This window comes from Scyliorhinus torazame, chromosome 2 (assembly GCF_047496885.1).
Source record: "Scyliorhinus torazame isolate Kashiwa2021f chromosome 2, sScyTor2.1, whole genome shotgun sequence".
NCBI lineage: Eukaryota > Metazoa > Chordata > Chondrichthyes > Carcharhiniformes > Scyliorhinidae > Scyliorhinus > Scyliorhinus torazame.
The window spans coordinates 109721942-109748713 of record NC_092708.1 but is presented as its reverse complement, the minus strand read 5'-3'; the positions used below and the strand labels follow the sequence as shown (position 1 = coordinate 109748713).

The window sequence follows — 26772 nt, the reverse complement described above, 5'->3', positions numbered from 1 at the left end:
GCCAGCCTGGCATTTTTTGTGTGCTGACGATCGGGCCGGGGTGCCCTGCGTGGCTGTTGGGTGGTGCAGGCCCTCCCATCGTGCATTGGGGCACTGGGGGGAGGGGGAGGGGGTCTCGGAGATCGGGACGCCATTTAAAAATGGCCTCCGATCTCTCGCTATATGGAGGAGTTCCAGCAAGCAGAGCTCCTCGGTGCAGAAAACGGGGTATGTGTGGCCTCGGCCACGCGTTCCCCGCTGAGGCTCCATTATTTAACGAGTGGCGTTGATAGCCTTGTGTTTCTCGCCGGGAAACATGCGGCTAAACGCACTCGCTGTGGGACTTGTTTCCTTTTAGTTAAATCATGCCCTGAGTATATTAGGCCTATATTGTCTGGAATTTAGAAGTGAGATATATAAACATTGAAATATATAACATTAAGAGACTTAATAAGGTTGGAGCTGGGAGAATCGTCTCATGGCTGGAGAGTGTCGAACCAAACACAGTCACAGAATGAGGAATTAGCTATTTTGTACTGAGGTGAAGAGAAATTTCTTCACTCAGAGGGCTGTGAAACTTTGAAATTCTCTATCATGCTCAGTTGCGGAGTACATGCAAAACAAAGATATGGAGGCATAGAGTTGAAGTCTAGGGTGGTTATGCTGGAACTGTATAAAACATTGGTTAGGCCACAGCTAGAGTATTGTGTGCTGTTCTGAAATCCACATTATAGGAGAGATGTGATAGCCCTGGCAAGGGTGCACAGCAGATTTACCTGGATGTTGCCTGTCTGGAGAGCTTTAGTTATGAAGAGGGATTAGATATACTGGGGTTGTTTTCCTTGGAGAAGAGGAGACTGAGGTACGAGATGATTGAGATGTATAAAATAGATAGACAGGAATATGCTTTTCCTCTAGGCGAAGGGATCAATGACAGGGGCATAGATTTAAGGTAAGAGGCAGGACGTTTCAAGGGGATGTGAGGGAAAATTTTTCACCAAGAGGGTGGTGGGAGTCTGGAACTCAATGCCTAAAAGGGTGGTGGAGGCAGAGACCCTCATGACATTTAAGTGTTTAGAAGTGCACTTGCGATGCCAAGGCATAAAAGGCTATGGGCCAAGTGCTGAAAACGGGATTGTAATAGTTTGGTGGTTGTTTTTGACTGGGGCAGACAAAATGGGCCAAAGGGCCTTTTCTGTGCTATAGACTTCTATGACTCTAAAGATGACTGGATTTTTGGATACTAAGGGTTTCAAGGAATCTGGGAATTCTTGAATATGCAGGAACATGGAAACTCAGCAGATCAGCCGTGAGCAAGATCGAAGGGAAAAAGGGTGAACAGGTGACTCCTTTTTCTATTTTTGCGTTGTCACAATTCGTGCTGCTTTAAAATAGCGTGAGACATTACAATTTTAAGGCAATAACAGGAATATAGTTAGATGCGGAGGTATGATATATTATGACATGGTGTGAGCTATCTCATTGGAGGTTTACATAAACCACTTGAAAGCTGCAGCTTGAGGAATGAGGGACTTGTCAAAGTTTTTGAAAAACAGAGAATAAACCACAGCGCAAGGAACCAGAAAAAGCCCCGAGATAAACAAAATAATGTAATTTGAAATATAGTTGTTCTATCTCTTCTTTGGTCATGGATATTCTCCATCGGTAACACCCTAAAAACATTTTGCTGCTATAACAATTTATATTGCTTTTAAAGTGCCATTAGCACAGTAAAACACCACTAGTGTTATCAAACAAAATTTGACATTAAAATATTTGCATCAACATTAAGTACATTTCCTGTAAATTTTATTAATTTGTCAACTTACTTGAAAAGCTTCCCTATTTTTACGCTGCCTTCTCCGCTCTCGGAGCAAACCTCGTTGTTTCTCCTCCTCTTCCTCTTTCTCTAAAGCTCTTATATGCTCTTCAAAACAAACAAGTGCATCTTCTTTATCCATATCTATAAAAATAAAGTTTGGGTGCCAAATGTAAAACCAATACATTACAGGGAAGATATCAATTTTAAATAATTTGCAAAAGCTGACATTTTTGCAAAATTATCTATCTTTTCTACCAATAATAAAGAGTATTAAGCCCTCTGAAGATCCAGTATCAAATCTCAATCGCAGGTCTGAAATGAATGATCATATCGGAGAGGTTTCTTCCTGCTTTTAGCCTGCAGGTTCCTTTCACCATGCCCACACATTCCTTGTTCCATCTATATGCCAATGTGTGTTGAAGACTTTCCACTCAAGCTGGTTGAGCATTCGAGTATTAGAAAAATGTATTCTCTGATTGGTGCTTGTAGACCAATGCAAGAGCAGCCTCATGGCGCCACTTAGAAAGCAACTATGACCAATCACCCAGGCTTGGGAAATTTAAACTAGGTTGAAGCTCGAACCTGAAAATTCGTTAATGCATCTGTCCCACCAATCATGGAGGATGCAATAGTGGCAATTGCAGTGGGAATAGTGGCCTATTCAGTGTCAGACCCAGCTAAGTTGCAGGAGGACAGCAGGTAAAAGGGAGTAGAGCAAACCAGGAAGTGAAATGCAAAATGGTAATTCAGTATGTGGTTTTTGTATAGGGGTTAGGTGGGGTGAGATTGAGTTTGGAGCAGCTGCATTATTAATCGAACGTGGGTTTGGAGTTTCAATGTGAGGAAGGAACTGGATTTTCATGTATTAGCATGAAAGGAATAGAGCGAGAAGCATTCTGCCAACTCTCAAACACTGACTTCTGCCAGGTCTCTTAGTGAAAGGTTTTGAGAGTCACATGGAAACACAATTTTTAAGTTCCTGATTGATTACATTTTTGTGTGCATCAAGGATGTTATAAAATAAAATTGCTAAAAACAAGACAAACATGTGAATCACAAGAACTGGTACGTCACGTCATTATTTCATGTTATAATTCTGCATCAGGAAACAAATAAACAGATGTTCATTCACATACTCCTAGGGCGGGATTCTCCCGCAATTGGCGGGGCCGCCCGTACCGGCGCCAAGAGCGGCGCGAACCACTCCGGCGTTGGGCCGCCCGGAAGTTGTGGAATCCTCCACACTTCCGGTGCGAGTTGGCGCATGCCGCAGGACTGCTGCCGTGTTCTGGCGCATGCGCAGAACCGCCGGCGTGTTTCCTGCGCAGGGGGTTACTTCTCCGCGCCGGCCATGGCGGAGCCTTACAGAAGCCAGCGCGGAGGGAAAGAGTGCCCCCACGGCACAGGCCCGCCCGCAGATCAGTGGGCCCCGATTGCGGGCCAGGCACCGTGGCGGCCCCTTCCGCGCCGCCCCCCCTCCCCGCGAGAACCTCGCTAGATGGCCGACAAGCCTGGTCCCGCCGGGATGTACCATGTCCATTTCACGCCGGTGGGACTGGCCGAAAACGGGTTGCCACTCAGCCCATTGGGGCCCGGAGAATTGCCGGGGGGGGGCGCCCTGCCAATGGCCCCCGACCGGTGTGGTGCAATCCCTGCCCGAAAACTGGCGCCTGGAGAATTCGGCAGCCGGAGCGACGGGGCGGGATCCCACCCCCCCTCCCTCCCTTCTGCCGATTCTCTGACCCGGCGGGGGGTCGGAGAATCCCGCCCCATATTCACAACCCTTTATTGATCTACATTGGTTATATCCGTCCCTTGGTCAAAGACACGGTGCTTGGATATAATCTTTTTTTTTTTAAATTAATTTTGAGTGTCCAAATATTTATTTCCAATTAAGGGGCAATTTAGCATGACCAATCCACCTTCCCTGAACATCTTTGGGCTGCGCGAGTGAGACCCACACAGACACGGGGAGAATGTGCAAACTCCACACGGTCGGGATTGAACCCGGGTCCAGAGCGTCATAAGGCAGCAGTGCTAACCACTGCACCACCGTGTCACCCTTGGATATCATCTTAACCATACATACATGCAAACCGCCCAGACCAAAAGGATTGATCTTGTGCCCTCTGTACCAGTCATATAACAAAGCTCAAAACTGAAATGAAAAATGAAAATCGCTTATTGTCACAAGTAGGCTTCAAATGAAGTTACTGTGAAAAGCCCCTAGTCGCCACATTCCGGCGCCTGTTCGGGGAGGCTGATACGGGAATCGAACCGTGCTGCTGGCCAGGAAATGTTAATATTTGTACTAAATTCAGAAATTCACTGATACAATCTACCAATTCAGTTTTGACAAATAGTCATCCAGACTCGAAACATTAACTCCCTTCTCTCTCAGCAGATGCTGCCAGGCCTGCTGAGATTGCCCAGTATTTTCTGTTTTTATTTCAGATTCCAGCATCTGAAGTAATTTGCCTTTCCCAATTTCAGAACTGGTTACATCACCACCATACTCTGAGCATTCAAGGCAAATTAAAGTTTTGTCTAAATTAAAGCCTATGAGACAAGAGGGAAAGGGTACCGATGTAGCACGATTCCTTACATGGTTCAGGTTCCCAATGAAGTACTTAAATGCTGAAATCTAAATGTACTTTACTGCTTATAATGTAGGATTTGTGCATTCGTTTGTAATTGAAAATAATTTTAATTCAATATTCTTTCTTTTAATAAACCATACACCACTGCCCTGTTAGCTGCTGAATGTCTGCCTACTTGCCGGCAAAACGGAGAATCCCGACGCCGGAATATTCAGCCTGACGCCGGAATATTCAGCCCAGGGTCTCTGTTAAGGAAGTCTTTGAAATGTTCCTTCCACGTTTACTGTCCCTCTGTTCTTGATGAGCACCTCGGTTATTGGCCTGCACTGGGGTGGGGTCTTCCGTGCTTGGGCAAAAGGGGATCTAAGAAACCTGGACAGTCATAGCTGTTGGCTAACTGCTAGATCTCATGTGTTTCTCCACCCAAAATTTTTTTTGGTCAGGGGTTTTTGCTGGACCTCAGCTTTCAGCTGCCTGTAGAGAGCTCTCGAGTTGGGTTGCTGTTTCAGTTTCAGCAAAACCTTGCATTTGTGGCTTATCAGCTCCTGGATCTCTTGGTCGTCACCAAACCAGCCTTGGTGTTTCCTGGTCGAGTGATGGAGTTTCTCTTCACAGGTGTCGATTATGGAAGCTTTGAGGGCAGACATGCTGCTGTCATACTGCGTTTCTGGGTCATCAGGAGAAGTCAAGTGGCAGTTAGGCACCAGCTGAATACCAGGGTCTTTGAGTGCCTCAGCATCGACTTTCCTGTGGTATTGTTTCTGTTGCCGTTGCTGCTTTAGTGCTACATTGCTGTTGATCACAACATGGATTAGATGGTGGTCCATCTCGCAGTTGTCGGCTCCCGTCATGACCGGGTTATAAGCACATCCTCGCAGTCCCTCGCTCAGATAGTGACTTAGTCGAGCAAATGCCAGTGCTTAGAGCGAGGATGTTGCCCTGCGATCTTGTACTTGTCTCTCTGATGGAACAAGGTGTTAGGTTATGACGAGGCTCTCTGCCAATTACACCTGTGTGCTTCCAACTCCGGAGTTGAAGTCACTAAAGAGGATCAGCTTGTTGGTCATTGTATTACGATCCCAGGCCAGACACCAAATGGGACAGAAACTCCAATATTTTTATTAATTTGTCAGACTGTGAGGAAAAGATACTTTGCTCCAGGCGTGACTCCCGCACAAATAGGGATATGATATATTAAAACAAACTTTTTTACTAACACAGGATTAAACTAACTTTAGCATTATACAAGAAACAGCTTTCAATTAACTGTTAAACAAAGGCTTAACAAGAAAATGAAACAGTCTACACTCTTAACTGCTATCTTTTTATTTCCAACTAAGCAAACCCATCTCCAGGCAAAATCCACTTTTAAATAGAGGCAGCAAACACAATATTTCTGCCAAACATTGGATGGAGATCTTTTGAGATTGCTTGGAGAGAGAGAGAGAGAGAGAGAGACCCAACACCCTGTCAGACTAATGCGGCATCTCTGGCTGTATTCTTCGGAAACTGCTTCTCAGCTCGCCTCCCAGCCAGAAACAAAAAACTCCACACCCGATTGCTTCAGCCCCTGGCTCCTCCCCTTAACTACATAATTTCTCGCCCACCAAATGGATAATGGCCATCTTACTGAGGCGAAACTGAACGTCTCTAATTATCTACTCTCACGGAACCTTCTTTCTAGAAACAAAATTCCATTTGCCCTATTTCGGTAAACAATATACAAATGAATTATGATCTTACTTTTATGATGCTTTAATTATCCCTTTTGTAGCCAGAGTGTCTACCTGTCTTTTAAACCAGAATTTAAAAAAAATAATTACTGCAGCAGTCAAATACACATTTCTTGCCTTTCAGCATTTTCGGTGACGCCAACATTGAACACATAATGTGAGTTGCAGGTGTACTGTACCTGTTACAAATTATGCATGAAGAATGGAGCATGCAAATTTGTCAGCCACTGTCAACATTTCTATGAAAGACTGCCAGAATTTTTTTTAGAAACTCATACTGTCAGATAAAGTTATTGAACTGAAATGGAATTGCCTGGTCCCAACACGACGACCATAAAAGCAGGCTTGATGCGGTGGACTAAGAATACATGCTGTTATTTATATTGTTAAGAGACGCAGATGAAGGCATTGTTTAATTAAGCACCGAGAGCACATATAAATAGGGGACAACTGGGACACCGAGTGTTGAACAAAATTAATAAACTCTCAGTAAAGAAAAGCTCGGTCTTGATTTTGACTTCACCAGCCAATTTGGATGTGCTTTACACATAGCACACACTTTAAGCAGTCTGGTGAATTGCAAGTGGTATTAATTTGACAGAAAGATTACGTGAACACAAATATTTTCACAAATTAACTTGCAACAGTCCACCTTCTGTCAAGCCTCATGATGAACACCCACAAGGAGCTCTTTGGTTGACTATGACAAAACTGGCACCACGAATTGAAGCTCTTGTAAAGCAGATCAAGTTCAGATTTCACAGTTTAGAAACTGCCCAGTGTGATGTGACAAATAACAAAGAACAAAGAAATGTACTGCACAGGAACAGGCCCTTCGGCCCTCCAAGCCCGTGCCGACCATGCTGCCCGACTAAACTACAATCTTCTACACTTCCTGGGTCCGTATCCCTCTATTCCCATCCTAGTCATGTATTTGTCAAGATGCCCCTTGAATGTCACTATCGTCCCTCTTCCACTACCTCCTCCGGTAGCGAGTTCCAGGCACCCACTACCCTCTGTGTAAAAAACTTGCCTCGTACATCTACTCTAAACCTTGCCCCTCGCACCTTAAACCTATGCCCCCTAGTAATTGACCCCTCTACCCTGGGGAAAAGCCTCTGACTATCCACTCTGTCTATGCCCCTCATAATTTTGTATACCTCTATCAGGTCTCCCCTCAACCTCCTTCGTTCCAGTGAGAACAAACCGAGTTTATTCAACCGCTCCTCATAGCTAATGCCCTCCATGTCAGGCACCATTCTGGTAAATCTCTTCTGCACCCTCTCTAAAGCCTCCACATCCTTCTGGTAGTGTGGCGACCAGAATTGAACACTATACTCCGAGTGAGGCCCAACTAAGGTTCTATACAGCTGCAACATGACTTGCCAATTCTTATACTCAATGCCCCGGCCAATGAAGGCAAGCATGCCGTATGCCTTCTTGACTACCTTCTCCACCTGTGTTGCCCCTTTCAGTGACCTGTGGACCTGTACACCTATATCTCTCTGACTTTTAATACTCTTGGTAATTTGCTTTCCTTGAAAGTCGCAGTTTAATCAGGATTCAGCCTCCATCAGATATGGGTTTAAAATCACATAATTGGCATACCATGTCAAATCAGCTCCCCATTCCAAAATATTTTACACTCCTGCTTCCAGATTTTCCAATCTGAAATTTGCTCTAACAAATTAACTTACTTTGCAATTCTTCATCCTCTGCAAAAGTTGGATTATCCATTAGATACTGCTGGGCTTCTGACCACGTAGTGCAGTATGTTACATTAGCCATGTTGTCAAGTATGTTCTTCAGTGCCTGGGTGTTCCTCTTCCTCAGTTGCCTTGCTTGCTCCTGAAATCAAGTAAAAGCTGATTGTATTGATCTCGCATAGAACATAGGAATGCAGAAAAGGCACAGAACACAATGTTAAATGCGTTGTTCTTATTTGATGACTTCTCAAATAATCAAACCTTTTCTTTTTTGGCCAAGAAAAACAAAACATCTTCATAGATCTCCTGTCGATCTCGCTCAGGAACTGCTGTCCATACTTCAGTCTCTCCAAACATTTGTTCAGCTTTCCTGGAATATTCCAAAACAGTTTTTCTTTTTAAAAATATGCAAACATATTACTCAAAAATCAATATGCCTTCTTCATGGTTCAACGATTTTGAGTAGCTGAGTTGTATGAGTTAGGAAACGTCTATGTTCAATCTTTGGTTTGTGCCAAGTTAGCCAATGTCAGTCAAACAAAGTGATGTGGAGCATAGAAATGATATATTGAAAAGAATATTGGTTACACCACATCTGGAGAACTGTGTCCAGTTTTGGTCCCATCGGAAAGGACTGCCATAGTGGGAGTGCAATGAAGGTTCACTAAATTTGTTCCGGGGATTGCGGGACTGAGGTTGGGCAAACTGGGCCTGTAAGAATGAGAGGTGATCTCATTGAAACCTACAAACTGAAAGAAATAGACAGGGTAGATGCAGGCAAGAGGTTTCCCTTGCTTGGGGAGTCTAGAACCAGGGCCCACAATTTCAAAATAAGGGGACTGCCACTTAGGACCAAGGTGAGGAGAAATTTATTTAAAGTGATTTGTGCATCTTGGGGATTCTCTCCCCTCGAGGGCTGTGAAAGCTGTCATTGTATATCTTGAAGGTAGAGATTGATAGATTTCTGATCAACAATAACGTAAAAGGTTATGGGGAAAGTGGATGTAAAAGACATTGACGTGTCCAATTAACCATGATTGTGTTGAATGGCAACGCAGCTCGAAAGGCTGAATGCCCTACTCCTGTTCCTTTGTTCCCAAGAGGTACTACAGTTGGTCTTTGCCCCTTCTTTTATCCAGAAGCATGGTCAGCCAGAGTTCTCACATCTGACTAATATCCAGCAATTCCTGTGCACAAGACTGGAGGCAGATTTGGGTTAGGGGGTGATGTTCACTCTGGGCAAATAATAAATTGACTCACTTTCACATCAACAATGACCACTTGGCCATGTATTGAATAACAACCAGCACCCATGGATGTGCAACCAAGCAAAGAATCCATACTTTATGGAAAGCAAGAGGCAAAATCAAAGGAGTGCGGTGGTGGTGTAGAATTGTAGAATATCTCTTGACTGAAGAGCTTATGAAATGCTGCATCTCCATGACCAATCAGGGAATACCAATGTTAAATTAAGTGTGAGGGTTGAGAAGGAAACATAAATTAGAGTGGGTGAATTAATTGTCAAATCAGATGCAACAAATGGACAGCACAGTGGTGCAGTGGTCAGCACTGCTGCCTCACGGCGCTGAGGACCCGCGTTTCACCGGGCCCTGGGTCACTGTCCGTGTGGAGTTTGCACATTCTCCCTGTGTTTGCATAGGTCTCACCCCCACAGCCCAAAGATGTGCAGGCTAGGTGGATTGGCCTCGCTAAAAATTGCCCCTTAATTAGGGAAAAAAAGAATTGGGTGTTCAAAATTTTTTTCTTCTTCTAAATCTGATGCAGCAGGCAATCCCACCCGGGCATTACCTTCTTCCAGACCCTTCCATCAGGCAGAAATCTGAAGACTCGCACATCCAGACATAGGAACAGCTTCTTCCCCACAGCTACAAGACTCCTCAATGACTCCCCCTCGGACTGATCTGTTCCCTGTAAGAACACTATTCACGACTCCCTATGCTGCTCTTGTTCATGTATTTGCTTTGTTTGGCCCCTTGTTCCGCACTATAACCAATCATTGTTTGTCGATGTACCATTTGTCAATGTTCTCTGTTGATTAATCTTTTGTCTACTATGTACGTACTGTGTACGTTCCCTCGGCCGCAGAAAAATACTTTTCACTGTACTTCGGGACATGCGACAATAAATCAAATCAAAAGCAAGAGAAATAGGGATTGGTGGTTAGCACTGCTGCCTCTCAGCACCAGAGCCCCGGGTTTGATTCAGGCTACGGGTGACTGCCTGTGAGGAGTTCACACATTTTCTCCATGCCTGCATCAGTTTTGTCCGGGTGCTCCGGTTTCCTCCCACAGTCCAAAAGATGTGCAGGTTAGGTGGATTGGAATGCTAAATTGTCCCTCGGTAGGGTGCTCTTTGAGAGGGCCGGTGCGGGCTCGATGGTCTGAATGGCCTCCTTCTGTACTGTAGGGATTCTATGATTCTAAAAGGGAGTCTATGATTCCACAGGAAGCACTACCCATGTCCGGGTGACATGCTATTGGATGATAATTATGAATTCAAACTTTTATTGTAATTTATACCTGATAAACATTTCCAAATGTACTTGCTATGTATGGGACAGATACATTCTCAAACTCAAAAATGAAAAGAACCATGAAAATATATTTTCAAATTAAGAGCAAAAAGAGACTTCTTCACATACTTGACAGGTTTTTGTGCTAAAGTGTACCATCTCCTAATTTAACTGGATTATCAGCATGACAATTATAAAATGTTGTGGATACTTGACACCAAATCTAAATGAAGGATCACATGTGGTAATAAGTCATCAACAACTTAGCATTTGAAAACGGCTTAAACGCATTTTTTTGATTAAACACTGGTCTGAGCCCTCAGCTAAAGTATTAGTGCACAAAAGAATTGTTCTTCAATTTCAGCATTTTCGGTAGAATTGGTAATACTACCAAAATTAATGGGAAACCGTAAAACATTTTTAAACAAATGGCACATACTACGAGCAAAGTAGCACATTCAGATCACAGTTTCTACCATGAACTGAATGAAATATCGAGTTTCATATTCTGCCATATCTGTAAGCTGATACCGCAGTTCACAGGCAAGATGACGAAAAACATTACAGGTGAACTACAGCATCTGTCATTTTTCCCCTGCTGACATGGAAAGAGGATTTAAGTAAGTGATTTACTGGTTACTTACATTTAGAATAACCTTTGAAAATATATGTTTTAATTGGACTAATCTTCTTTCCTTAACCTATATTTTTTAACTTCATAAAGGCTTGTTGGACATCCCAATAAAATGGTTGGAAACACAGATTTTGCTGAAGCCCTTGGCTTATGGGAATATAAAATGGATTGCCATGACCAAACCATAGAACAAATGTACGCAGCCTTTAGGCAGCTTCTTTAGCCAAAGGGGAATACATTTCTTCATTACAACTGTCAACAAGACTACAAAGCAGAATTTAGGGAAAAGAAACATGCAACTTATTCAGGATAAGGAACTCGCAGAATTGTGATAACAAAATAGAACTGGTTTGCAGGGTCACCATTATAACTTACAACTGATATTTACATAACCCAGCTAGAACTAACTGTACCTATATCTGGTAGTAGATGTCATTTTTTCATGGTTTTCAAGAAATCGCTGGAAGTTTTCTTTTGCTTCTTTATAACGGAGCCTGGCTTCTTCCTTTTCTTCTTTCTCAGTTTGTATTTTATATGCATTAAATGCTTGTTTCTTTTCACTAAGTTTTGGTAATGCACTGCATGATTCAAAGAATAAGGTTAGTTACAATGGGCAAAAAGTGATGAAGGAATTTCAGTATAAAATACCACCAGAACAATGACTTTAACGAACTAGTTCACAAAGATTGCAAAATAATTGAAACAGTCGATATCATAATTTGGTCCAATTTGCATTATATACATTTTTACCATCACAATTTTAAAACATCTTGAATAGCATCAGACAAAAACAAAATCATAAGAGGATAAGGTTAACAGAAAGGGTGCCCAACACGATAACTTAAAATCTACAAAAGGAACTTCCTTAGAGATACATTAAACATTTCTCCAAAATGCTTAAAGAGACATAGGCTACTTTGATAATTGGAATCAGGGGCTTGGATATGTTTGCTGCTCAGATTTCATGCTAACTGCAGGTTACTTCTTAAAAAAAACACTAAAGCAGACAAACTCATCTGAATAGTGGTGAGCAACAAACAATGAGTCTCTGGTTTAACTTTAGATTTCTACCACTTTCCCGAATAAAGGGGGGCTAAATTCTATAGTCCTCAAAAAATGACCACTAGGATCGGTTTCATGATGCGGTAATGATCTTGCCCATTACGATTGATGCAGGAAGCACAGCAACTTTGCGCTGCCGTCTAATTTGCAGCAAGGGCTAAGTGGATAGTTGAGTAGCTGCACACCTCAGCATGGGATCAGTGTGAGTATAAGGCTAGCGCCATTTAACGCTATTCTGTACTACCCAAAGCCAACCTGCACCTGGCTGGAGCAGGTTCCAGAACAGTTTGTGACATGTATGTAAAAAAGGTGAATTATGGTGCAACAAGGGAGAAAGCATGTTCCTTGGTTCTCTGATGCTAAGCCTTGGTGGAGGTGGACAGGAGGAGGGAGACCCTATAGCCCCAGGATTCAAACAGACGCTCCAGACAAACTGTGCCAAGTCAGTGGGGACAGACAGCCACAGTGGATAATTCCAGCAGTCAAGCTGCGAGGGCCTGGAGGCAATGCTGCAAGTAGTTCAATGAACACAGATGAATGGACAAGGTCAATTTTCAAATGCCATATTCCACCAACTGCACACACTATTCAATGCAACTCCCTTCACTCAATTGAGGATGGTGGATGAATCATTAATAGACATGCCAGCCAGAAAGGAGCAGCGCTGATTGCCTCCTTCCTTCATCTCCTCAGCTGCTTGATGTATAGCTGTGCCTCATGATGACACAGTTGTGTAGCAGACTATTTTTCTTCATAGTCACAGGTAGGGTAGCCATTGACTAATGAGGCTCTAGTAATGTTGGCAGAAAGTGGCACATTTCAATGAGGAGGTCCATTCTTAAAGTGAAGAAATCTGACACACCATTTCTTGCTGAAGATCAGGTCGGTGAAATGCTCCTTGAACATGTGGGGCATCTTTGGTCTCCTGCTGCGGGCCCTTCTCCCCTTTTTCCAGCAGCATATCCTGCCTGGTGTCACTTCTGCTCATTCTCCCTGTCATGCTATAGTCCAAGAAGTTTGTAAACTATCATGCCAATGTCTGGGAGCAAGAGGTTTGTGCAGAATCCTTGAAGTCAGGCCAAAGCCCTTCAGCACCTTCCACACACCCTGTAGCCTTTAGCAAATTTAAAGATTTCTAGAAACCACAGCAAAAGTCAGCACAAATCATTCAAAAACAAAACTGCAAGGAGCTGCTGGTCCCTGTAAATAGGGCTGGTGAGCTGTCCTTCCTGCCACTTAACACAGGTTTAGCTACGTGTGTGCAAGATGGAGCATAGCTGGAGCATTGAGCTGCAAAATGGCAATGTTCGCATCAAATCATTGACATGCCGATCTGCCTAATTGGCATATGTCCAGCAGTTGCTTGCTGCGTGTGCGCAACGCCTTCAACAAAATGACATCCGATACAATGGATGATAGACGTGCACCTCAGACCATTTTGGAACCAAAATGTCACTCAGCACCACAATATTGGGCATGAAGCAGTCATAGTTGATGTTTAAGTCTCATTATCAACAAGATGAGTTGGAGGGTGAGAATTATATTGCAGAAAGGAATCAATGCCTTTGATAATGCAGGATCGGAGACAAAGGGGGGGGGTGGTGAGATGAATTATTTTTGTTCCACCCTTCCTTAGTTTATTTACTTGTGTGAATATTTTCATTTAACAATGTGATATTGTTTCTGGTGAGAGAAGGGGAAGAACTCAATCTGGAAAAAGTGACGTTAACAGCATTTCAATCGTTGTATTTACCACCTGTACATACTAATTAAATTTTCATGCACCAAGCTTCCCTATGCTATCAGTGCTCATTGTTTCAAAAATAAAAGTTAAAATGAGCATGTTTATTACATTCTCTCCAAATCCTTATCACAAATAACTAAGCAGCATCTTTTCAACAAAGATTTTTGCAAGCAGTCAGCAGTTCGTGTAAGCCAATGACTATTACTAACTCACAAACTAATTGGCCTGTAACAGAAAAACAAATTCTAACCCACCTTCATGCATGCTTACCTTGGCAGATGGAACAATCTGCTCTTATTCCTCATGAGGGCGACAGGAAAAAGAAAAAAATACTCTCCTCCCCCCCTCTACCTGTTTAGTCAAGGTCCCAGCTGAGTAATTCAGAGATCTCAACAGGGATAGGAATAATAGGAGGCAAAATGCCATAATTATGCCTCACATGTCTTCAAATCCCCAAATATCAAGGAGGATTCAGCATTTCAACCTCAGTATTTAATGGGTAATTCAACTCCAGAGTATTATGAACTGGAATTCAGACTTCTGCAACTTATAACTGAGTAAAAAACTTATAACTCAAGTACCTCCCAAACAACCACTCTTAATGTATAGTCTGACTTTGCTCATCCAAACAGAATGCCAAAAAGTCTGAAAACTCCTCAACACAACATAATCAGCAGTACACAACCCCAAAAATCTGCTGGAGCTTACTGGCTTTCGCCCCAATCTGATTCAAGAGACCTCTTCAACGCATTCACCATATGTGAATTCTGAACCTGCCACAAGAGGCATCGCCACGCGATAACAACACCTTGACAAGCCCTTTCAAACAGCTCACAGACAAATATCATCTCAATGGGCATGACTAATGATGCCACGTGTTAATTAAACCCTTTTCCCAGGAGCCAGTCACATTCCAAAAAGCTTCAACACGAGGCACCTCCGGCATCGTCCCAGCCGAATTGTTTCCAAACAAATCCTTCGCTCTACATTTGTCTGGAAATCAAAAGGCAACACAGGAAGCCTAGGCACAGGCTGTCAGATTGAGGGGAGGTGGAGACAGGTTTAGAAACAGATCCCCACAACTATTAGCAAATATAAGAGTTGACTTAGGGTAATACACAGTGTACCCTACACAAATTTCATCCCTCCCGAGCGAAAGACTAAGGGCTGCAACTTCAAAGGTGCATGAATATGCATGTTCTGATATCCTCACATTCTGTAATTCTAGACCAGTTTGGGAAACCACAGGAAAGACATGTCAGCTCTCAATTCCTGCAGACGTAGACCTGAGACTACTAAGCATACACACTGGAGAACGTACCCCAATAGCAATATAGTTTCTGCATCATGGGTCATTAGCAATATCCCGAGTGTATCGGCCGCCACTAGCAGCAAAAAGCTAGCTGTGGAGAAAAGCAGCAAACATATCCAGCTGGAACAGATAATGTACAGGCTTTTTCTTGAATTATTTCATGAAAGCTCCAGCCCACACTCGGGCTGCCTTCAGGAAGGTGAGAACAGGTAACATGGAAAACAACCACAAACCAAAGATTTTCTTCCATTTCAGTGGCCACGGAATGCCCATGGAATGCAATAATCTATTCTGTATGACAATGTATGCAGGCAGGAACCCCTTGACCAAGCAGAACTGCAGGAATGACACAGAATCCTGAATGACACAGAATCCTGAATGCCCAAGAACTGTGATGTGTTTGTTAATTGTGTGTGAACTGTGTCAACAAGCTCAATACAGCAATGCATTCTAGGTAGCACGTGACAGAAATCGCAGTAGGTTGACAAGTGTATGAGTATATTCTTTTCTCTCACCTTTTTTTGTTTAATTTTTTTTTTTAGTTTTCCACTGCAAAGTAACATAATTTTGCTTTCATTTATTTACAATTTTTTGATAAAGCAACTATTTAATTAGGGTTCATTCTGAGCAAAGCTCCCCAAAAATTAAACAAACGTTTTGAAACTTACCTATACCTAGGATCATTTATAATCATCTTCATTGCTTGTTCCCATGAGGCATTAGACTGAACACCCTAAAAAACAGGTAACATCTGAGATTAAATGCAAATACTTTAACTTTCATATCCAATCAAAAACACATGGTGGATAAACCATTCCGCTGAGTTTTTCTAGTTGTTCAGTTGAAACATATATTCTTTAGTACACACCAAAAACACCACCCTCGCCCTCTAATTCCAATCTTATCCCCAGCTATTGCTAACCTGGAATTACAGAGAATTATTGAGGATTGGTTAATAGATAGAAAAAAAAAGTAGGCATAAACAGTGCTTTTTCAAGTTGGCAGGCAGCGAATGGTGGTGAGAACTCAGCTCTTTACAATCTATCTTAATGACTTAACAATAATAATCTAATGATCTTTATTATTGCCACAAGTAGGCTTACATTGACACTGCAATGAAGTTACGGTGAAAATCCACTGGTCACCACACTCCAGCACCTGTCCGGGAACACAAAGGGAGAATTGAGAATGTCCAATTCACCGAACAAACACGTCTTTCGGGACTGGGAGGAAACCGGAGCATCTGGAGGAAACCCACGCAGACACAGAAGAACGTGCAGATTCCGCACAGACAGTGACCCAAGCCAGGCGTCGAACCTGGGACCCTGGCGCTGAAGCAACAGTGCTAACCACTGTGCAGCATTGAATCTAAGTTTGCAGAGGACACAGAGGCTGCAAAGAGATATAGACAGGTTAGACGAGTGGGTAACAAGGTGACCAATGGAGTATAATATAAGGAATGTGATATTATTCACTTTGGTCATAAGAATAAAAGCGCAGAATAGATTTTAAAAGGTGAGAAACTTGCAAGTGTTGATGTTCAAGGAGACTTGGGTGGGCTTGTACAAGGGATGCAGAAAGTTAGCATGCAGGTACAGCAAGCAATTAGAAAGGCAAATGACATGTTGGCCTTTATTGCAAAGGGATTGGAGTACAGAAGGCAGCTCGGTGGCACAGTGGTTAGCATTGCTGCATTACAGCGCCACAACCCCAGGTCCGATTCTGACCTCGGATGACTGTGTGGAGTTAGCACATTCTTCCAGTGTCTGCGTGGGTTTCCTCCGGGTGCTCCTGTTTCCTCGCACAGTTCAAAGATATGGAGGTTAGGTGGACTGGATATGTTAAATTACCCAGTTGGGGTTATAGGGATAGGGTGGGAAATTGGACCGAGGAAGGGAGTTCTTTCAAAGGATGAGTGCAGACTTGATGGGCCGAATGGCCATCTTCTGCACTGTATAGATCCTATGATTCTAAATATTGCTGTGGTTGTACAGTATTTTGGTGAGGCCACATATGGAATGCTGTGTGCAGTTTGGTCTCCATATTTAAGAAAGGATCTACTTGCATTGAAGGCTACACAGCACTGGTTCACTAAATTGGTCCCTGGGATGAGAACGTTGTACATGATGAGAGGCTGATTAAGTTGGGTTGACATTTTCTGGAGTTTAGAAGAATGAGAGGTGATCTCATTGAAACCTGCAAAATTCTGTAGTGGCTTGATAGGGTGGACAGCAAGAGATAGTTTACATTGGTCAGCGAATTTAAAACATGGGGACAGTCTCAGGATAAGGGGTCAATCATTTAGGATCAAGAGATTACTTCACTCAAAGGGGTGAAATTCTCTAACCCAGAGGGTTGTGGATGCTCCATTATTGAATACCTTTTAAAGCTGGGGTAGACATATTTTTCGTGTCTCAGGAAACTTTGGGAAACAGGCAGGGATATGGAGTTGAAGCTCAAGATCAGTCATGATCGTATTGAACAGCAGATCAAGCAAGGTGGCCTGCGTGGTATATTCCTGCTCCTGTGTCTTATGTTCTTACAACTTGCAAGACAAGTACAAGAAAAGTACAAATTAGGGCTGCTATTCAATAAATTCTAGCTCACCCATTCAGAAAAAAGAACACCCCAGTCCCGGTTATATGACCTGCTTTTTCAATGAGTCTATGATGCTTAGCTGCACTACTTGGAAGAACATGCCAAGCATCAATCTCTTATTGTTCGACCAATTATTTCCTGATAATTCCCAAATGTCACTGTCTGTGCAGATTCTGCACAGTCTCCCCATGCCTGCATAGGCTTCCTCCCACAAGTCCTAAAAGACGTGCTTGTTCGGTGAATTAGACATTCTGAATTCTCCCTCAGTTTATCCAGTGTGACGACTAAGGTCTTTTCACAGTAACTTGAAATGGAAAATGAAATGAAAATCGCTCGTCACAAGTAGGCTTCAATGAAGTTACTGTGAAAAGTCCCTAGTCGCCACATTCCGGCACCTGTTCGGGGAGGCTGGTACGGGAATTGAACCGTGCTGCTGACCTGCTTTGGTCTGCTTTAAAAGCCAGCGATTTAGCCTAGTGTGCTAAATCAGCCCCTCATTTCATGGTTCATAAACCAGCTCCAATATTTCATTGCAGTGTTGATGTAAGCCTACTTGTGACACTAATAAAGATTATTATTTCTCCTTTGTTAATTTTAACTTCTGCACTCTTGCTCTAGATTCTGGTCATGCCTTGAAACAATACACCAGATTAACTTAAAAGTGTCAGCCATGGCTCAGTTGATAGCACTCTCACCAGAGGCAGTAGGTGCACAAATACTTAAACTGAAATTCCAGTAGAGTGCTAAATGTGCTGCTGTTTTTTTGATTTGATTTATTGTCACATGTATGAGTATACAGTGAAAAATATTGTTTCTTGCATGCTGTACAAACAATGCATACTGTACATAGGGAAGGAAGGAGAGACTGCAGAATATAATGTTACAGTTATAGCAAGGTGTAGAGAAAAGATCAACTTAATACGAGATAGGTCCATTCAAAAGTCTGATGGTAGTATGGAAGAAACTGTTCTTGAGTCAGTTGGTACGTGACCTCAAACTTTGGTATCTTTTTCCTGATGGAAGAAGGTGGAAGAGAGAATGTCCAGGGTGCGTGGGGTCCTTAATTATGCTGGCTGCCTTTCCGAGGCAGTGGGAATTGTAGACAGAGTCGATGGATGGGAGGCTGGTTTGCGTGATGGATTGGGCTCCATTCACTACCTTTTGTAATTTCCTGCGGTCTTGGGCAGAGCAGGATCCATACCAAGCTGTGATACAACCAGAAAGAATGCTTTCTATGGTACATCTGTAGAAGTTGGTGAGGGTCGTAGGTGACATGCCAAATTTCCTTAAGTCTTCTGAGAAAGTAGAGTCGTTGGTGGGCTTTCTTAACTATAGTGTCGGCATGGGGGGACCAGGACAGGTTGTTGGTGATCTAAAAACTTGAAGCTCTCAACCCTTTCTTCTTCGTTCCCATTGATGGAGACAGGGGCATGTTCCACTACGCTTCTTGAAGTCAATGACATTCTCCTTCGTTTTGTTGACATTGAGGGAGAGATTATTGTCGTCGCACCAGTTCACCAGATTCTCGACCTCATTCCTGTACTCTGTCTCGTCATTGATTGAAATCCGAGCCACGACTGTTTGAGATGCCATCTTTAGGATGAGACATTAAAAAAAGGTCTCGCCTGCCCTTACAGATGGACATAAAAGACATTCATGGCACTATTTAAAAGAAAATCAGGGGAAGGGTTGCTCGGCGTCTTGGTCAATATTTTTCCCTTGATCAACATCACGTAAAAAAACAGATCATGATAACATTGCTGTATGTGGGAGTGACATCTGAGGTTATGAACAGCATTATACAAGTTAAAGTATTTTTCTTTCTTCATCTATGGCATCTCACGGATTCTATAAAATCTACAACTCAGGGTGGTTCTTTTCAAGGCCAAAGAGCCACAGTTTTCCCAGTCTTTCTTAATAAATTAACCTCTGATACAGGACAAATCTCATGGTTCTTCTCTGCACTGCTTCCAGGATTTAATCTCTTAACAGCCGATTAAATACAATACTGAAGGTGGGGTTTGATCAATTCTATCATGTGCAGGTTAGGTGGATTGGCCATGATAAATTACCCCTTAGTGTTCAAAAGGTTAGGTGGGGTTACTGGGTTTCGGGGATAGGGTGGGTTGCGGGCCTGGGTAGGGTATTCTTTGAGAGGGTCGGTGCAGACTCAATGGGCCGAATGGCCTCCTCTGCACTGTTGTGATTCTATGATCAAAGTGTTGCACAATTCTTGAATGACCATTCAATATTTTTAACTTAAGAATCAATATCATTGACCACTTCGGTTTATTGCTGCTCCACAGTGATCCTAGGCTACTTCACCTTTAGCTATTTATTACCTTAAAAGCCCTACAAAAAATAATTTTGGACGCTCTAATCAAATAAATATAAATACAGAATATACTTGAAACGGGATAATTGAATACTAGTGGTAAACTGACAAGAATTGTAATTAGTTCTCTAACTTAGAGACATATAATTATATTATTTTTAAAAAATGAATATTGAAGAGAACAATGCAGTCAAATGTAAATTGATCCAAGAGACTCCAAGGTAGTTTATTCTACAAGATTAAGTCAATGAGTTGCAACTATTTTAGCACATGTAAAAGTCAGACAAATGTGTATCGTATGTCAGGGTCTTCTCTTTCCACTGATATTTACACTGATAGTCACAATTAAGTAGATTATACTTTTTGCTACTCACTACCTCTTCACTCCTTTCTCAAGAGTTTTTTGCTGCCCATTATATCTACAATAGAGTTTCTGGCATATCCTTCTTTTTTTTTTTTTTACAGCTGAAGCTTCTTCGCCACCATGAGGAGAAACTGAACCCTTGATTGGGAGTGTTTTATTTGCTGAAGGAACCATTCTCTACATAATACCAGAGTTCATGTTTCCATCAGCCCTACCACCTGCTCTTCTTCCTAGATACTAGTGTCCCAAATACTCCTTTCAGGGACAGGCAGCAAGTAACATATGCTTCCTCCAATCTCGTATTCTGCATTTGCAATTCACAGTGCGTAATCCTCTAAAGTTAGTTGGGTTGTTAACCAAAGGATACAGATTTAAGATAAACGACTAAGAAACCTGTGAGGTGGAGGTGAGATTATATGTTGTTTTTAATGCTGCACGTTATAATTAGAACACACTACTTGAAGGAAGGGTGCTCAAAGCAGATTCAATAGGAACTTTCAGAAGAAAATTGGATAAATACTTGAAAAGCAATTATTCGGAGGGCTGTAGAAGTGGGACTGCTCTCGGAAAAAAATCTAAGTTGCACATAATTTAAAATTTTAAAAATTTGGTTTGTTACAAATCATGCAGTTTTATTAATGATTATGCTAAACAATTTCTCAACCAATACCTTTTCTTTTAGTAGTTCTTTAAATGCATGCTTTGCCTCCTCTTTTGTGTTCCAGGTATAAGTTTTCCTGACTGGCTCTTTTTTCACTTCTTCCTCCTTTTTTGGAATATCACTACGGGAAAAAAAAAGTTAAATAAATCACAAAGCACAAACTATTTTAAAACAATTTAGCTGATAAATAATTATTTTTCCTCAACATTTTACATCAGTATGGCCAATTTGTAAACTTAACAAAAAGCCTCACATTACAACCAGAAATCAAATCAACCACCGAGGTAACATCTACTGATAGAAATATGGTCGAAAAATGAACAAAATGGGAAGTTAATTTGTAGCATAAATCTATATAAGGTCACTGGTTTTGGAAAAAAAAGTCCCATTTTCATTCTTATATTTAAAATAATACACTGAAAATGTTAGACACTTAAGCTTCAGTGCAATCATATGGAGCATGCTGTAAACATCTATGACTCTAAATTATATCATACTTTTCTTGAATCTCCTGCTTTGTTACTTCTTCAACTGGCTGAGAAATGATGTCTACAGGTTCAGGCTCAGGCTGCTCAACAGCTAATGTTTGCTCCTTTTCGTGATCATCAGTGGTTGTAACTTCATTTTCAATAATCTCCACTGGAGTGGTCGTTGTTGCCTCTTGAACAGAGGTTGATACAGTAGATACAGAAGCCTCTTTCACTCTATTGAAATTATGAGACATAGGTTACAAAATACAAAAACACAGAATTACTAAATTGTTAGTGAAAGTTACTAAAATTGTTGTGTTGATTGATGACAAAACACGAATAGTTTCCCATCTTTGCAAAAGCTGTCATTTAACTGACCTCTAAAAGTTGCACCCCAAGTAGGCAAACCAAACATGTATCCAATTTCATCATTCAACTACCTAGCTAAAGTCAGGAGCTCAACTACGGAGGCCTTCAGAGTCTGAACGTCTGTGCCACACTCTATGACCCAGCACACTATCACAGAATAAAATACATCATAGTAATATAAAATAACATATTAAAATGACAGCCCATTTATAGTCTGAAGGCATTTTGAAAACAATAAGAACATAAGAAATCAAAGCTGGAGTAGGTTATACAACCCAGTGAGCCGGCTTTGCCATTAATAAGGTCATGGCTGCTCCATGTTCTCGAAAATTCTTAAACACACAAACATTTCAGTAACACTATTCTCGTACAGTTTTGTCATAAAGATCATCTCATGAACAAATCCATTGGTGAATGAATATGTGGGTTAGGATTTCAGTAATAGATTATGCAAAACAATGCTTTTTAGGCTCAGACATGTTACATTTGATTAACTACAATTTCCTTCCACTGTACTAGGTTTCCGAAAAATTCTCAACAAGAATTTGGACATTATTAATTACATTTTCTAATCACCAACTTAATCCATTGTCCTACCTGCCGAAAATGCTAATCTTTCCTGATTTAATTCAGGACAGAAATCTATAGTTAGATTCATGCTGAACAAATGTGTTTATATGTGTGGGGGTTGGTTAAGTTCCAACTGTGCTTCTATTGTGCTTAGAGAGGGCTATGGGTGTGAAAAATAAGTAAACAAGCAGAGATTGCTCAGCATCTGTGGCCTTGTACAGTAGAGAAGCTTTTAGTTATAGTTTAGCTAATTTGATTGCAGTTGGGGATCTGTAGAGAAGGAAGGCAGCTCTCACAGCTCTGCTCGAAGCAGTTGATTTTAGAAGGCTAAACAGGGAACATCACTTTCTGTCTTGCCAGAAGAAAAGCCATACAATGGAGTAATGGTTAAGAAAACAGATGCTGGAAAGTTAGAGTTCAGCTCGTTAAGGAAACTAGCAAAAGAAAGAGAGGTTTCCAAGAAGCCTGCAGTTAATGGAACAGTGGAAACTGGAAACCAGAGCAGACTCTATTCAGTAAAGTCGCAAGAGTTGAAAAGGCATTCGATCATGAGACCAGAAAGTTACATGCAGTAATGGTAAAGTTTTTGAGAAGTGATTACAGACATTATTTGAAATATAATCACAGAGCGCCTACATTGCAAGAGACCATTCGGCCCATCAAGTCTGCACCACCTTCTGAAAGATCACCCTACCTAGACCCACCTAATAGTTGGACACCGAGGAGCAATTTAGTATGGTCAATCCACCTAACCTGCACGTCTTTGGACTATGGGAGGAAACCAGAGCACCTGGGGATAACCCACGCAGGAAGTGGAAACTCTCTACACAGTGACCCGAGGTGGGAATCAAAGCTGGGTTCCTGGCGCTGGGATTCCTGGCGCTGTGAGGCAGCAGTGCTAGCCACTGTGCCACCTTCCAAATAATTGAAGAAATCAGTGGCTGGACATTGGAGGTTGTGTAAAAGCCTTTAACATAAGGAAACCTGTAGGGGTGGGTGAAAAACCCGAATGCAAAACCTTGATGGAAGCAACGGACAGAAGGCATAATTTAAAAGAACATTTGAAAGTGTGGCTCTTGAAAGTGAAATTTGAAATCACTTGTGTGGAAGCTGACGTTCAGTGAGGCAAGGTAGCTCACAGTATGAGAATCATTTGGGGGAGATTTTGAGGAGAAATCCACATTCACTTGGGTTCAGAGTGGAGTATGTCTTACCACCGTCATATTCAGTGCTTAAATAGGGATTTGTTTTGTGTTAAGTGAGACCATTGTCGATTCAGAAGTACTTGTAATCCATGTTAATCTTAAAACCTGCATTTAATTGTTAAACTAAAAGGGGGGTGGGGTAAATTGTATCATAATCCAATTTCTTCATGTTTTAAAAAAAATAATTATATTCAAACAAAATTAATTTTCATTATAATAAACCCCAAAACAGTACAGCCAACCCCATTTCATTCCCATATTGCACCCACCCAGTACCTCCAAACCCCCACTTAATGAAAACAAAACCATAACAACCCATTAACCCAACTGAAAAGATGAATCCCCCCCCCACTTCCTAGTAGCTGATGGTAACCAGGGGTGCCATTCTCCGACCCCCCGCCGGGTTGGAGAATCGCCGGGGGCTGCCGTGAATCCCGCCCCCGCCGGTTGCCGAAGTCTCCGGTACCGGATATTCGGCGGGGGCGGGAATCGGGCCGCGCCGGTTGGCGGGCCCGCCCGCTGGATTCTCCGGCCCAGATGGGCCGAAGTCCCGCCGATAAATTGCCTGTCCCGCCGGCGTGGATTAAACCACCTTTTGAACGGCGGGACAAGGCGGCGTGGGCGGGCTCCGGGGTCCTGGGGGGGGCGCGGGGCGATCTGACCCCGGGGGGTGTCCCCACGGTGGCCTGGCACGCGATCGGGGCCCATCGATCCGCGGGCGGGCCTGTGCTGTGGGGGCACTCTTTCCCTTCCGCCTCCGCCACGGTCTCCACCATGGCGGAGGCGGAAGAGACTCCATCCACTGCGCATGCGTGGGAAACGTTCTGCGGCCGCTGACGCTCCCGCGCATGCGCCGCCCCGACATGTCATTTCCCCGCCAGCTGGCGGGGCAACAAAGGCCGTTTCCGCCAGCTGGCGGGGTGAAAATTCCTCCGGCGTCGGCCTAGCCCCTCAATGTTGGGGCTCGGCCCCCAAAGATGCGGAGCATTCCGCACCTTTGGGGCGGCGCGATGCCCGTCTGATTGGCGCCGTTTTGGGCGCCAGACGGTGGACATCGTGCCGTTTCGGGAGAATTTCGCCCCAGGTTCCTGAAAAAGGAAAGGCTGCCACCTCTAATAGAAACCTGCCACCAACTTGTATACTTGATCTTCGCTAGGTGCAGAAATTCCATCAGGCCTGCCCAACCAAGTCGAGGGCTGAGGTGGCACAATGGCCCTCCGCCTAAGCAAAATTCGCCTCCGGGCTATTAGTGAGGCAAAGGCTAGGACATTTGCCTTCAGCATCGGCGAGTCCAATACTCCAAATATGACCAGCAATGGGCACGTCTCCAGCTTAACGGCCAGAATCCCCGACATCGTATCAATACCACCTCCCCAGAAACTCTCACTGCTTGAGGTTTCCCTATCACTTGGCATGTGTGACATGATTGACAAAATTTAACTACATCTTTATGTAGGCCAGGCCAATAAAAATGTTTCTGGATTTTAGCTTCAGTTTTCCTTATTCCCAAATGAACTCCTACTGGTACCTCATGTGCAACTCGCAACACCTCCTTTCTATACCCTACCGGCAATACTACTTGATGAATTTCTACCCACTTTTCATCCGCCTGCATATGTAAAGGTCTCCATTTTCTCATCAAGACATTACTTTTATGGTAATAACACTCTTGATACACACTCAGATTCCTCTTCCATGTATGCTTTCTGATAGATCCGTTTTATTTCTACATCTTTCTGTTGTAACTCCGCCAATTTTCCTGGACTAAAAATATCCGCCTCAGCCTCCACCTGTTCTTGTTCTTTTTCAACCATCTGATCAAAAATAGTTTCTGATAATTGCACTTCAACTTCATCTTCACTCTTTGATTTCTCCTCTTGTCTTCACCTGTGACTTTGCGACCTTGTTACTACATAATTCAGAAAAATCCCAGGATATTTGTCCTTCAACACTTCAGTTGTCTGATTTTCCACTGGCTTATCAACCACAGTAGGCATCACTCCCACCTGCGATCCAGCTATATCATTGCCCAAGATAAACTGTATTCCTGGACAAGATAGTTTCTCCACTTCACCACGCTTCACTGGACTTTCCAACCGTACATAATATAATTGAACACTACTCTCACCCTGAATTCCACATATTAGCACCTTTTCTGGCAACATTCTTCCCAGACTACATAACGCCTCATCTCTTACCATTAAAGATTGACTAGCTCCCCTCTCTCTTAAAATTGTGACTTCCTTACCTGCTCTTCCTGTTATACACGAGTAAACTTTACCCACACCAGTAAATTCTTTAAAGAGATCTGACACCTTTTTATCAATCACCTCTTGATCAGGCTGTACAATCTTTTGCACCTCCTTCGCTTCACTTGGGCTTTCCTTTACCACTTTAACAAACTCCACTGTCTTATCCTGTTTTACCACATCAGCCTTCCCAGTGCTTTTCTTCAACCACCAACACTGTGACTTTACATGGCCTAGTTTAGAACAGTGAAAACATTTGAAACTTTTCATTTCTTTTCCAGCCTCCTGGATTTCTTTTTTAATCGGAGGTACACTCTCCTTATTATCTCCCATCAGATCACCTTTACCACTTGAGTATTTCTCATGTCCCCAGTTTCAAGCCCTCACAGGCTGAAACTGATGTCGGAAACCAATCTTTGATTTATGAACTAATTCATAATCATCTGCCATTTCTGCTGCTAACCTCGCAGTTTTAACCCTCTCTTCGTCCACATGAGTTCTCACTACATCAGGAATTGAACTTTTAAACTCCTCAAAGTATAGTTTCGCCGAGAGCTTCATACGTTTGGTCTATTTTCAAAGCCCTTATCCACCTATCAAAATTACTCGGTTTGATCCTTTCAACTCCATGTATGTTTGACCAAATTCTTTCCTTAAATTTCCAAACCTTTGTCTGTAGGCTTCAGGTACTAGTTCATATGCACCCAAGATGGATTTTTTCACCTCCTCATACGTCCCAGATACCTCCTCCGGTAGTGATGCAAATACTTCACTAGCCCTACCTACCAGCTTTGTTTGAATCAGTAATACCCACATGTCCTGTGGC

The 26772-nt window shown here is 42.7% G+C and overlaps 1 protein-coding gene across 8 annotated transcripts in view; it reads right to left on the bottom strand.

Moving 5' to 3' along the window:
• Positions 1-26772, bottom strand: part of prpf40a (PRP40 pre-mRNA processing factor 40 homolog A) — a 100880-nt gene that overhangs the window by 39033 nt on the left and 35075 nt on the right. For all 8 annotated transcript variants that reach the window (XM_072475406.1, XM_072475398.1, XM_072475389.1 and 5 more), the window contains 7 exons: positions 21581-21787; positions 21093-21204; positions 15794-15858; positions 11421-11585; positions 8102-8210; positions 7832-7982; positions 1809-1942 (listed from right to left, as the gene is read on the bottom strand). In XM_072475406.1, the coding sequence (XP_072331507.1) occupies positions 1809-1942; positions 7832-7982; positions 8102-8210; positions 11421-11585; positions 15794-15858; positions 21093-21204; positions 21581-21787 (943 nt within the window). The remainder of the gene's footprint in view (positions 1-1808; positions 1943-7831; positions 7983-8101; positions 8211-11420; positions 11586-15793; positions 15859-21092; positions 21205-21580; positions 21788-26772) is intronic.